This window comes from Oncorhynchus mykiss, chromosome 1 (genome assembly GCF_057628025.1).
Source record: "Oncorhynchus mykiss isolate SJ-2025 chromosome 1, ASM5762802v1, whole genome shotgun sequence".
Taxonomy (NCBI): Eukaryota; Metazoa; Chordata; class Actinopteri; order Salmoniformes; family Salmonidae; genus Oncorhynchus; species Oncorhynchus mykiss.
Window position 1 is genome coordinate 80,713,361 of NC_143022.1, and position 14,409 is coordinate 80,727,769.

The 14,409-nt window shown below is 40.9% G+C and overlaps 1 protein-coding gene across 1 annotated transcript; it reads left to right on the forward strand.

Moving 5' to 3' along the window:
- The first annotated feature begins 10,258 nt into the window (after positions 1–10,258).
- LOC110529936 (2-aminoethanethiol dioxygenase) lies at positions 10,259–13,816 on the forward strand. Its single transcript, XM_021612615.3, has one exon. The coding sequence runs from the start codon at positions 12,728–12,730 to the stop codon at positions 13,475–13,477; it is 750 nt and encodes a 249-aa protein (XP_021468290.1). The 5' UTR covers positions 10,259–12,727; the 3' UTR covers positions 13,478–13,816.
- The last annotated feature ends 593 nt before the right edge of the window (positions 13,817–14,409 follow it).

The window sequence follows — 14,409 nt, forward strand, 5'->3', positions numbered from 1 at the left end:
ATACGCGCTACCCTCTGTATCGCTTTGTGGTCAGATGCCAAGCAGTTGCCATACCAAGTGGTGATGCAGCCAGTCAAGATGCTGTCAATGGTGCAGCTGTAGAACTTTTTGAGGGTCTGAGGGCCCTTGCCAAATCTTTTCAGCCTCCTGAGGGGGAAGAGGCGTTGTCTTGCCTTCTTCACGACTGTGTTGGTGTGTATGGACCATGATAATTCCTTAGTGATGTGGACACCGAGGAACTTGAAGCCCGCTAGGTTGTCTCATCGTTGTCGGTGATCAGGTCAACCACTGTCGTGTCATCAGCAAACTTAATATTGGAGTTGGGCGCGGACACATTGTCGTGGGTGAACAGGGAGTACAGGAGGGGACCCCTGAGTGGCCACTGTATTGAGGGTCAGCATGGCAGATGTGTTGTTGCCTACCCTCACCACCTGGGGGCGGCCCGTCAGGAAGTCAATCCATTTGCAGAGGGAGGTGTTCAGTCCCAGGGACCTGAGCTTAGTGATGAGCTTGGAGGGTTCTATGGTGTTGACTACAAATCAGCGGTCAATGAAGTCTCTGTCCTAGAGGCTACTACTGTCCTATTTGCAACTTTTGAAGTACTATAGTAACTTGATGGATAGGTATTTCTAGGTATCCTTATTGTTTTCATTTTAATTAGTATTACAGTATGTCATACTGTTGATTAGTGTCAATCTAAGAAAACAATGTTTTAAAAAATGTTTTTACTAGGTGGTGGAATTGTTAAAAACCAGCATACTATGTCCTCCAAGGGCACAAAACAGCTGATGCAAAGTAGTATTTTATTCCAGCCCAGGTATACAGGTCTATATTGTGCTTCTGCACCTAACCGTATATATTAGTGTAATTCAATTATTCACAAATCATATACTGTACATTAGGCCTAGGTTTGTGAACTGAGGAACAGTAGTGAGTTCCAGTAGAAGTCTATGGAATTAAAACATCCTGGTACCTGAGAATGCAGCTGTGTCTGACGAGCATAGAGCCTAAAGCTGTGGTCGTCAACAACAGGCTGATCATGCTTGCCATTTCATAACAGGCGTTAAGGTTTCATATCACGTTCTTCTTTTTTAATATACAGAGATGCATACTTTGAATTAAAGGCCTGAGATTTGTTTCATCAACCAAAACACTTTGATCTGGTAGGTCAGAGGCATTTTTTTGTTTCAGATCTAACAAGCACGCATATATATATATTTTTAAAACATTTAAATTGAGGTGTGAAGGGTCATCCTTTCTATTGTAAAAAATAAATGGAAACTAGATGAATGAAGCAAAATATAAATTTGGTATCACTTTACTTGACACCCAGTGTCATAACACAGTCATAATGTCATAACAGCTGACATAACTTGTCATAATGTGGTCATAACACTGTCATGGCCCATATATTTACACCTGTTGTGACATATAGCGTTATTCAAATTAGTTTTAACCTGCCAAGAAGTTTCCTTTAGTTTGAAAGTTTGTTTCGGAAATCCTTTGTTGTTATAAATTCTTTACAGTCATGTTTTTTCATCAAATACACTTTGACAATTTCATGAAGCATTATGAGCATCCTGTGTCACTTTACTTGGACTAAGAAAACACACTTTATGACACTGTCAAAAAGCATTATGACCATCAGACAGATAGGCCAATCATGTACATGACCTTATATATGTAACGTAAACTTTTTGGGGAAAAGTCGAGGGGTCTGAATACTTTCCGAATGCACTGTATGTTACAACAGGTCTAAATATGTCATGACAGTGTTATGACATGGTTATGATCGTGTTATGACATGGTTATGATCGTGTTATGACATGGTTATGATCGTGTTATGACATGGTTATGACATGGTTATGACATGGTTATGATCGTGTTATGACATGGTTATGATCGTGTTATGACATGGTTATGATAGTGTTATGACATGGTTATGATCGTGTTATTACATGGTTATGATCGTGTTATGACATGGTTATGATCGTGTTATGACACTGGGTGTCAAGTAAAATGTTAGGGTACATTTGAATGAAATCCTGTTTTATGAAATCATGCATCCTAATTGGCTGTGATGTAGTATCTATGTTTACAAGTCATTGTACTCCATCAAGCCATGAGAATATATTAGAAAGAAATCCAAATAAAACGTCTCTTTTGGTATTTGTTGTAACTGTATGTTTTGTTATCCATTCATGATTTTGGTACTGGATGTCTCAAAGGGAAATGTAGTTTTATGGGGAAATGAAGGCAATGTAGCAAATGCATGAATATAGCCAATCTTTTTATAGTTAGTGTTATTTACATGGTGCTGCTGTATAGACCACGGTTGAAGTCTAAATTCTGAAAAAAAGTTTTATTTTCAAAATGGAACTCCTGAATTGACATAGCTTTATAGTTATATTTACGTCATTTAGTGGCGAAATGAAACGCACACCTATTTAGGCGAGATGCTGGCTAGCAGAGTAGAACACTTGAAAATGAAAGGACACTCTAGGAACTCGGATGCATTAATAACCTAATAACCAACGTTTGTACAGACAAGCTGTCTTCATCAGGGTGTAATGACAAACACTGTGGGGTGACTAGTTTATATAGTGTCAGAGGACACACAGGTGTCTATAATCATGGCCGGGTGTGGCCTGATATCAATGGTTAATTCTCAGATATAAAGATACCAAAATCATGAATGGATAGCATAGGATCATAGATACAATTTGGCTACATTTCCATCATTTAGCAGACGTTCTTTTTTTTATAGTAATTTGCATTAGGCGCATAGCTATTGTCTATTGTGAGAGCATGCTCCTTATATTTTGTCTTTATATATTTATGTTTATCTTTTGTAGCAGAACGAGATGTATTTTAATGGCAACAGAGTTGCCCAATTGAGTAAAGAGCACTTTGGGGCTTATTGGTCTCCTAAGGAGATTGTTGCTAGCACTAGACAATCAGAAAGAGAGAGGAGGATTCAGGTATTGAGTATGACCAGAGATAAAGTTAGTTTAATTATGTGCTACTGTTATATTTCAAGTCTAGTCTCCCTGGTTTATGTTTGTAGGTAGGTGGGTTTATTTGCAAGAATATTATTTTGTTTTGTGCCTTCACTTGAAACACTGTAGTCTAACACTGCAAAATCCAATACTGTGAACAATTATACTACTTTTGTTTAAACTTGATGGTTCGATGTGTGACATGAAGATTAAAGAACAAATTCCTCAAACTGTTGTTTTCAGATGTGAAAATGATTGATTTCCTGTGTACATAGGGAGAACAACCATATGTTCTGTAGTTTTTGTAGTGTGGATTTATTTCTGTCTTTTCAGTCATCTTTTGTGACATTTAGAGATTCAAGAGCAGTATTGATGGTGGGATATTAAGCTACTACTGTACTTGAAACACCATATTACTCTACATCAATAAAGCACTTAAGCATGATCATTCACAGAAGTGTATAGAGTGGAAATTGAAATCTTTCATCCGGCATGCAAATCTGTGAGTAGTTTAAAGGTTGCAGATGGAGAGAACAGGCTAGTCTTGTTGAGAATTAATAGGTCGCTCTCATTTCACATGAGCAGTGCGTCACGAAATACTGTTCATTTGACGTCAGCCCTTTGTCCAGTGCCCTTTCATATTCTGTGTGTAGTGGTTGGAGCTTTGGTCATCCATGCACACCAAGGTGTGTGTGTGTGTGTGTGTGTGTGTGTGTGTGTGTGTGTGTGTGTAATGAGCTGTCACATAAAATAACAAAAATGAATGTATGAGCTGTTTTAATTGTTAAATGACCACAATAGTGTGCAATTAAGAGGCATTGGGAAGTCATGATTTTTAGAAGTTGATGTCAAGTTATCAGGACATATTATTTGGGAATATATAAAAACATATCCTATAACAGGATTTCCCAAACCTGGTCCTGGAGCCCCCCCTGGGTGTGTTTAGTTTTTTTCCCCTACACTACACAGCTGATTCAAACTCATCATTGAGCTTTGATTATTTGAATCAGCTGTGTATAGGGCAAACAAATAGTTTGGGTGACCCAGGAACGAGTTTGGGAGACCCAGGACCGAGTTTGGGAAGCCTTGGCCTGTAACACACAAATGCCTGTTTTTGGAAGTGCCACATAAACATGCAATACTCACTGGTGCCCACTGAGTGTCTCCCCTGCTACAGTTATAATAATGTACCTGACTAGCAAAGATTGTTAGTAGGGTATGGGTACGAGTATAACAAAGATATTTGGTAGATTGTGAAAACTTGAAATTAAATATCCAAAATGTTACATAAAAATATATATCCATCCCCCTTCTTTGAGTGACAGAACTTTGAGTAAGAGAGTTTTGCCCATAAAATCATATAGCATGCACTGTAGTTGCTACATTGTAATTGCAATACTGTCAACATTGCGAGAACATAATAAGACAGGATTCATGGTAGGCAAGTCCTTTGTAGACTTTTTCTATTTGATTCATGTCTGTCTACTCTACACTGTTTCCAAACGAACCCTTGAATGCCCTATAATTGTTGATCCATTCACAAAACTGCATTTTGAATGAGATTCTTATGAGGGGCTGCTTTGTGCCTTTTGGGGGGGCAATTGGTGAGACAGTCCCTTCTCCTTTCTCTCAGTTCCCATGAAAAGGTTGACAAGTTCAAAATCTCATAATGAATGAAAGTGTTGTGGATGGATCATAGAAAAGAGAAAGAAAAAAACTGCAATTGTCCAGGCAGGAAGTTCACAGGTCAGGGTGAGATCTTTAAAATCTGTGGGGATGGCTGTAGGCCTGGTGCAGAATGAATGAATGATATGATCCTCCTAGACTTACACACTGTATCTCTCATCGAAAACTAGTGTTTGGAAAATGACAGCTCACAACTGGCTTGTTCTCAACACAATACACAATACTGATATGGTAGAGATGAGCAATACTTACATTTTGTGTTGTCATCATTAAAACGATGTGGACATTTAGTTAATTGTTGCATCATGGATGCAGTGGATTCTTTGCTGATGTCAACCTCTATGAATCAAGTTGACCTTTCAAACTACACTGGACAAGTGTTGGTCCCATGTTTCACGAGCTGAAATAAAAGATCCACAAAATTCTTCATATACAGAAAAAGCTTATTTCTCTAAAATGTTATGCACAAATTTCTTTACGTCCCTGTTAGTGATAATTTATCCTTGCCAAGATAATCCATCCACCTGACAGGTGTGGCATATCAAGAAGCTGATTAAACAGCATGATCATTACACAGGTGCACCTTGTGCCAGGGACAATATAAGGCTCTAAAAGGTGCAGTTTTGTCACACTACACAATGCCACCAATGTCTCAAGTTTTGAGGGAGTGTGAAATTGGCATGCTGACTGCAGGAATGTCCACCACAGCTGTTAATTTCATGTTAACCTCTACAATAAGCTGCCTCCAATGTTGTTTTAGAGACTTTGGCAGTACGTCCAACCGGCCTCACAACCGCAGACCACTTGTATGGCGTCGTGTTGGCGAGCGGTTTGCTGATGTCAACATTGTGAACAGAGTGCCCCATGGTGGGGTTATGGTATGGACAGGGATAAGCTACGGAAAACAAACACAATTACATTTTATCGATGGCAATTTGAAAGCACAGAGATACCGTTAACGACCCATTTGTTTTTTAAGGTATCTGTGACCAACAGATGCACATCTGTATTTCCAGTCATGTGAAATCCATAGGTTAGGGCCTAATAAATATTTGAAATTGTTGCATGTTGCTTTTATATTTTCAGTATAAATTGAACAGAAATGAAAGCCAATGCTTAGTGGATTGATTATTAGAAAATAGAACATGGTGGTATGGAATACCTGTCAGACAAATTACATAACTTGTTATTATGAGGAGTATTAGTGATGCCGCTGCTGCTTTCCAATGTGAAAAAGGAACTGTCCAGGTTTAGCATTCTATCCAAGAGTCATGTGTGGCTCGGATGAGGTACATTTAGCTGATTACTCATGAAACACTTATTTTTAATCCTGTCTTCTCCCCTCACACACGCACAGATGACACACACAAATGATGTACCAACACATTGGCTAACTGTAACTAATAATAACATTCCTGATGACAAATCATGTTGACTGACAGAAATGGGATGTAAATAGGTTATGTTTCTACACATTTCTTGGCAACGGTAAGTTGATTGTGTGGTGCTACCATTTATCACTGAACCTTTACCATATGCCAGCCGTTGACATTATCATCTCAACTCTGCTTCATACATTTAACAGGGACTTGAGTTGTGTGCACAGAAACTCATGTAGTCCATTTGGAAGTGACATTCTAAACATACATTATATATACAAAAGTATGTGGTCACCCCTTCAAATAAGTGGATTTGGCTATTTCAGCCACACCCGTTGCTGACAGGTGTATAAAATCAAGCACACAGCCATGCAATCTCCATAGACAAACATTGGCAGTTGAAGGGCCTTACTGAAGAGCTCAATGACTTTCAACGTGTCACTGTCATAGGATGCCACCTTTCCAACAAGTCAGTTCGTCAAAATTTCTGCCCTGCTAGAGCTGCCCTGGTCAACTGTAAGTGCTGTTATTGTGAAGTGGAAACGTCTAGGAGCAGCAACGGTTCAGCCGTGAAGTGGTAGGCCACACAAGCTCACAGAACTGAACCACCGAGTGCTGAAGCCCCTAGCGTGTAAAAAATCGTCTGTCCTCGGTTGCAACACTCGCTACCGACTACCAAACTGCCTCTGGAAGCAACGTCAGTACAATAACTGTTTGTCGGGAGCTTCATGAATCAGGTTTACATGGCCATGCCTAAGATCACACAAGCCTAAGATCACCATGTGCAATGCCAAACATCAGCTGGAGGATTCTGGAGCAGTGGAAACGCATTCTCTGGAGTGATGAATCACGCTTCACCATCTGGAAGTATGACGGTCAAATCTGGGTTTGGTGGATGCCAGGAGTATGCTGCCTGATGCATAGTGCCAACTGTAAAGTTTGGTGGAGGAGGAATAATGGTCTGGGGCTGTTTATCATAGTACGGGCTAGGCCCCTTAGTTCCAGTGAAGGGAAATCTTAACGCTACAGCATACATTTGCATTCTATTCCAACTTTGTGGCAACAGTTTGGGAAGGCCCTTTCCTGTTTCAGCATAAAAATGTCACTGTGCACAAAGCGAGGTCAATACAGAAATAGTTTGTTGAGATCGGTGTGGAAGAACTTGACTGCCCTGCACAGATCCCTGACCTCCACCTCATCGAACACCTTTGGGATGAATAGGAACGCCTGCGAGCGTTCCAGCTGCGAGCGAGGCCTAATAAATATGTGAAATTGTTGCATGTTGCTTTTAGATTTTTGTTCAGTATAAATTGAACAGAAATGAAAGCCAATGCTTAGTGGATTGATTATTAGAAAATAGAACATGGTGGTACATGAAAATGGAATACCTGTCATAGTACGGGCTAGGCCCCTTAGTTCCAGTATTTGGGGAGTTAATCCAGAGGCCCAATCGCCCAACATCAGTACCCGACCTCAGTAATGCACTTGCGGCTGAATGTAAGCAAGTCCCCACAGCAATGTTCCAACATCGAGTGGAAAGCCTTCCCAGAAGAGTGGAGGCTGTTATTACAGCAAAGGGGACCAACTCCATATTAACTCCTATGATTTTGTAATGAGATGGTCAATGAGCAGGTGTCTACACACTTTTTGTAATATAGTGTATAGTGTATATCAGTATCTTGTTGGCTCTGTATTTATCATTTTATTTAAATGTCACCTTGACTATAGGATTCATAAAGCCACCTTGGTTAAGTCTAAATGTCTGCTTAATCATAACTTTTCACCCTGTAACACAAACTCAAACGGACAATATGAAATTGAGCATATGAAGTCAGTGGGCCTGGCCAGCGAGAATGTTTGAATATTCCTCTGCCAGAGATAATAAACCTCTCAAATGGGAAACAAGCCCCATTAGTAACAGACCCCAAGTCCTCGGAGTCCCTTGGTCACAGTGCAGGGACCCTATGTCGAGAGGAAACAAGCAGAGAGAATGAGCTGTTAGTGGATTGGAGCCAGGAGGCCCTGCACTTGCAAACCAAATCTTAAGCTCAATCTTCTTCCCGCCTCCCTCTCTCTATCCCTCTTCCTCCTTTTCTCCCTGAAAGGCCAGCTTGGATCTAAGGCTCAGGCCAGAACCTTTGTTTTCCTTGGAAGCTGTGTAAACACATTAAGGGGCTTTATGAAACCAGTGGGCTGGATTCTTAAGCATGAAACAAGGTCAGAAAGACAATCAGTGATGACAAATATGACTTTTTTTTTGCAGTCAATAGCGTTTTTCAAATGTTTCTCTGTTGACAGAATGTAGTGCATGCAAGATTTTGCCCCCCTTCACCCTAGAATACTTTGTCGTCAATGAGTTGTTGTTTTTATCTGATTTACAGTGCCTTCTGAAAGTATTCAGACCCCTTGACTTTTTCCAGATTTTGTTACATTACAGCCGTATTCTAAAATGTATTAAATAGTTTTTTCCCTCATCAATCTACAGTACACACAATACCCCATAATGACAAACAAAAACAGGTTTTTAGAAATGTTTTACTAATTTAGAAAATATTTTAAAATGAAATATCACGTTTCCATAATTATTCAGACCCTTTACTCAGTACTTTGTTGAAGCACCTTTGGCAGCGATTACAGCATAGAGTCTTTTTGGGTATGATTCTATAAACTTGGCACATCTGTATTTGGGGAGTTAATCCCATTCTTCTCTGCACAGCTATTTTCAGGTCTCTCCAGAGATGTTTGATCGGTTTCAAGTCTGGGCTCTAGCTGGGCCAGTCAAGGACATTCAGAGACTTGTCCCGAAGCCACTCCTGCGTTATCTTGGCTGTGTGCTTAGGGTTGTTGTCCTTTTGGAAGGTGAACCTTCGCCCCAGTCTGAGGTCCTGAGCGCTCTGGAGCAGGTTTTCATCAAGGATCTCTCTGTACTTTGCTCCATTCATCTTTGCCTCGATCCTGACTAGTCTCCCAGTCCCTGCCGCTGAAAAACATCCCCACAGCATGATGTTGCCACCACAATGCTTCACCATAGGGATGGCGGCAGGTTTCCTCTAGACATGATGCTTGGCATTCAGGCCAAAGAGTTCAATCTTGGTTTCATCAGACCAGATAATGTTGTTTCTCATGGTCTGAGAGTCTTTAGGTGCCTTTTGGCAAACTCTATCTGGGCTGTTATGTGCCTTTTACTGGGGAGTGGGTTCTGTCTGGCCACTCTACCATAAGGGCCTGATTGGAGGAGTCCTGCAGAGATGATTGTCCTTCTGGAAGGTTTTCCCATCTCCACAGTGGAATCTAGAGCTCTGTCAGTGACCATGGAGTTCTTGGTCACCTCCCTGACCAAGGCCCTTCTCCCCCGATTGCTCAGTTTTGCTGGGCGGCCAGCTCTAGGAAGAGTCTTGGTGGTTCCTAACGTCTTCCATTTAAGAATGATGGAACCCACTGTGTTCTTAGGGATCTTCAATGCTGCAGCATTTTTTGGTACCCTTCCCCAGATCTGGGCCCTGACACAATCCTGTTTCGGAGCTCTACGGACAATTCCTTCGACCTCATGGCTTGGTTTTTGCTCTGACATGCACTGTCAACTGTGGGACCTTATATAGACAGGTGTGTGCCTTTCCAAATCATGTCCAATCAATTGAATTTACCCCAGGTGGATTCCAATCAAGTTGTAGAAACATCAAGGATGATCAATGGAAACAGGATGCACCTGAGATCAATTTTGAGTCTCATTGCAAAGGGTCTGAATACTTATGGAAATAAGGTATTCTTGTTTTTTCCAAAAACGTGTTTTCACTTTTTCATTATGGGGTATTGTGTAAAGATTGCTCAGATGTTTTGTTTATTTAATCAATTTTAGAATAAGGCTGTAACGTAATAAAATGTGTAAAAAGTCAAGGGGTCTGAATACTTTCCAGAGGCATTGTATCTACAATTGATATGTTCCATATAAAGTGTGGTAACAGAAGGAGACAGAAAACCAATGTTGTCAACTGATGTTTCCCCGAGTATCGGTGTCATAATACCATGTCAGTGTAATAATACAATGTCAGTGTAAAAATACAATGTCAGTGTAATAATACCATGTCAGTGTAATAATAACTGAACGGTCCTCTCAAGCCCTCTACCTTATAGTGGTGTAGTGGTCTGGGTGTAGCTGGTGCAGAGGAATCAGGCTCAGGACAGCAGAGATGAGTAACACAAGTAACTTTACTCAAATATTCCAATAACATGTTGTAGTACCGAGCCCACAATAACGGACCAAACATACATAAAACAATCACGCACAAAAACCATGGGGAAAACAGAGGGTTAAATAATGAACATGTAATATGGGAATTGAAACCAGGTGTGTAAAACAAAGACAAAACAAATGGAAAATTAAAAGTGGATAGGCGATGGCTAGAAGGCCGGTGACGTCGACCGCCAAACGCCGCCCGAACAAGGAGAGGGACCGACTTCGGCGGAAGTCGTGACAAGTGGCTCCCGATTGGCGCAGCGGTCTAAGGCACTACATCTCAGTGCTAGAGGCGTCACTACAGACCCTGGTTCGATCCCAGGCTGTTTCACAACCGGCCATGATCGGGAGTTCCATAGGGTGGTGCACAATTGGCCCAGCGTCGTCTGGGTTAGGGAAGTGTTTGGCCAGCGTAGGCCGTCATTGTAAAATAAGAATTTGTTCTTAACTGACTTGCATAGGCAAAAATAAAGGTTAAATTAAATTTTAAAAAATGTTTTGCTCTAGTTGGGACCAACTGTTCACTAACAAAGATTGGGGCTATAAGTATAAGTTGTTTATAAGACTGTATCAGTTAGCAGTTAGCCACTCCTTATTCATCCTTAGGGATAAGATAGCATGTGTGGAGACTGTCCAACAGCCCTGCTTCCTGCAAATACCCAGTGGAGTGTCGGGAGCGCACACATTGACTCTGGTTTGAGAGACCCAACAGCTCTAAGCACATTATATCCATCATGACCTTGAGAGTGATTCTGGAAAACATAAATCCTGTTTATTGCCCAAGTGTAGCATTCGATGTGAGGAATTTTTGGGGAAATAGACTTGTCTTGCCAAAGCACAGTGGATATCTGTTTAAGATTAAACCCCAAATAGCCCTATGTAATTTAACTGCAACAATGCCCTATTACCATACTGCTGTTTCACAACAAATCAAGCCAAGTGGAGTCCTCCACAGCTCATTGCAGGCCCAGAAGCATAACCTTGATGTTGTTTTCAAAGATGCTACTGCTGCTCTCGCAGAATTTCTAAGACACAGTGATAAATATACAAGTGGCGTATGGGGTTTGCTTGCAAAACAAGTCCACAAATAAACAGCTTCTTGCAGATATAAATCGTGCTTGTTTTGTTTGGACAGAAACACCACAATGGAAGCAAGGAGGCATGACAGAGTCCTCTTGCTTTAGCTATGCTTCTTGCTAAGCTTTGCTTTAAATTTAGCTCTCCAGAGTTTCCACCTGCTTCCATCGAGTTGATACCTCACACGAACCCCAAATAGGGTATCAACCTATTCAATCAAAGGTGCAAAACCCATTTATAATGTGGTTAGGCTATGCATAAAATGATCTGTTGCTGCAATATGCGGATCTGGGAGCCAAGAAGAAGCGGAACAAGGGAATGGACGTGGGCGTTTGTTTCATTTCCTACACATGAGTGTATCCTATTTTTAGATTTTAAAGTTGACTGTCATGGGTGCATGTGTGTGCGTGCTCTGAATATCGAGAATTCTGGAGGGAAAAGAACAAAAAACAACCCGATGAGGAACGATTACCAAATGTGCCACCATCTGTCACTCTTTTTAGATAACATGCAAAATAGCTTCCATGACAGGTCACACATGATTCATAAAATAAATTTGGGTGGCCAAATTGTTAAAAGGCATTTCGGTTTTTGTAACCTACATTGGGCTTGCTGCTGGGTGAGATTAATAGACCCTCTTAATTTCCAGAGGAAATTCTACCATTCTTTCAATGTCTAATGCTGCTCAGCTTTTTCCATTGATAGAATAATAAATGAGTTTAGTCTTATATGGTAGGCATACTCATACTAAACTGCTGGCACTGCTGCTCTCTGTATGGTCCAGAATCAGTCAACTCATGTAGAAAGGTCAACAACCTCACAGCTGTTCCCCTTTAATGAGGTGAGGAATGGTATTTTGGTTATTGTAGTACATAATTAAGTAATAGTATTATCTCTCACAATTGTGTATTATTTAAGACGTGTAATTCAAAACAGTATCATAAAAAATAGCATACACATTTCATATGCATAATTTTTTTATCTAATAATGATGTGTTTTGGGGGAAGATAAATACTAATACAGTCCATTATTAAATCACATTTCCCATGATGCCCCGCGTTAGGTACGAAGCGTTTTCTTTGCGGACGTGTGTGAAAGATATCCATGAATGGTGTGATGGGAGATACATTTGCGGTTGTGCCAGGCAGTGTACCCTTCACTTAAAATTGTATTAGACCTTCTGCTTTATTTATATTTTATTTGAATGTGAAGTTGGAATATATATTTCACTGGGTTTAATCAATCATTATCAAGGAGAGAGAGGCAGGCAGAATCATCGGCAGCTGTGCTTGGAGCCCTAGCCTGCTGCTAAAGCTAGCAAGCGCGAGACTTCACGGGCTAGTTAGCGATCATGCTTCGAGACAACATGACCTCCATCGTACAGAAAATTGCTAGACAGGCGCTTGTAACTTTTAGAAACCCATCTTCATTTGGTGATAAAGCGTTTTTGGGTAATCAATGTAAACTCCAAAGCCTCATGACCGAAATCAGAGCTGCGGATCTGAAGATCGCTCCAAGGAAAGTTGACAGCGCTTCTACGCCTTTGCCACACAACCCCCCGGTCACATACATGCACATATGCGAGACAGACGAATTCAGCATGGGGGTGTTTCTGCTAAAAAGCGGTGCTTCCATCCCCTTGCACGACCACCCGGGAATGTACGGAATGTTGAAAGTTATGTATGGCAAGGTCAGGATCACCTGTTTTGACAGGTTGGACAAATCAACTAGCGTGGCCAGTGACACGCAATTCAGCCCTCCACTGCTACCTTTTCAGAGAGGTGCGCTGAGGAGGTCGATACTCGGGTCGGTCGGGGAGTTTACAGAAGAAAGCGGGCCGTGTATCTTGACCCCTGACCGAAACAACCTTCACCAAATCGATGCAGTCGATGGGCCCACCGCTTTCCTCGATATTTTGGCACCCCCATATGATCCAGACGACGGGAGAGACTGTCATTATTACAAAGTTCTGCAGTCTGCCCCGGATTCTGAGGACAAAAAGGCTGACGATCAAAAAGAAATTTGGCTGATGGAAGTATCCCAACCTTCTGAATTCTGGTGTGGTGGTGAACCATACCCCGGCCCTGAAGTGAAGATCTGAAGCGCACTAGCTATGAACGCTGAATTGATTTGTGAACAATTGATTCTCAGGACCATGTCAAAACAATATGTAAATGTATGACGACCATGATTCCTACAATGGAATGGGATGTGTCACAGTGCTGTGTAATGGGAAAACATGTCTTGTGAACTAAAAGCACTTATCCTAAGTTGGACTATGCATTCTGCCTGTAATGAAAGTACTTAAGCAGTTGATAAATTGTGATCTTTGCACATCAGCTCTAATGTATTTGAATTTTTGATAAGCATTTCATGTCTTGAAATGAACTGAAACCATTCACATTACTCAAAATAAAAACAAAGGTGTATTACAACTAAATGGCTAATTGGTGGTGTTCAAGCACTTTAAAATGTCAAAATCCATGATTTGCTCAGCATGTTTTGATTGGGTCAAACTACATTATTTGAGTTAATCCCATGGGACATGGATTACTGAATGACCATTTTATAAATTGCTTCATTAATTGAGCTTCCCTAATTAAACTTAAATCCCATAATAACCTTGCTTGCTTCATCATTTTGGGAGCTTGGCTAAATGTGCTGTGCTTTTAGGAGAGCACTATTGAATTCATTGCTTGTGACCTAGGGGCCTCTTGTGGACATACTGGGTATTACCTCAGAAAGACAATGTGACTAGTAGCTCACTGTACAGTTGGAGTTTTTACAGCATAAACCTTGACCTATACAGTAGCCTATAGCCTACTTTCAAATGACCAAAATAAGACCAAAAAAAATAAACATTCTACAACACAAAGTGGATTTCATTGTTGTTTAAATAATAAACTATGTCCTTTGCCCAGTTATTTGGAGCGGCAGGGTAGCCTAGTGGTTAGAGCGTTGGACTAGGAACCGGAAGGTTGCAAATTCAAACCCCCGAGCTGACAAGGTACAAATCTGTCGTTCTGCCCCTGA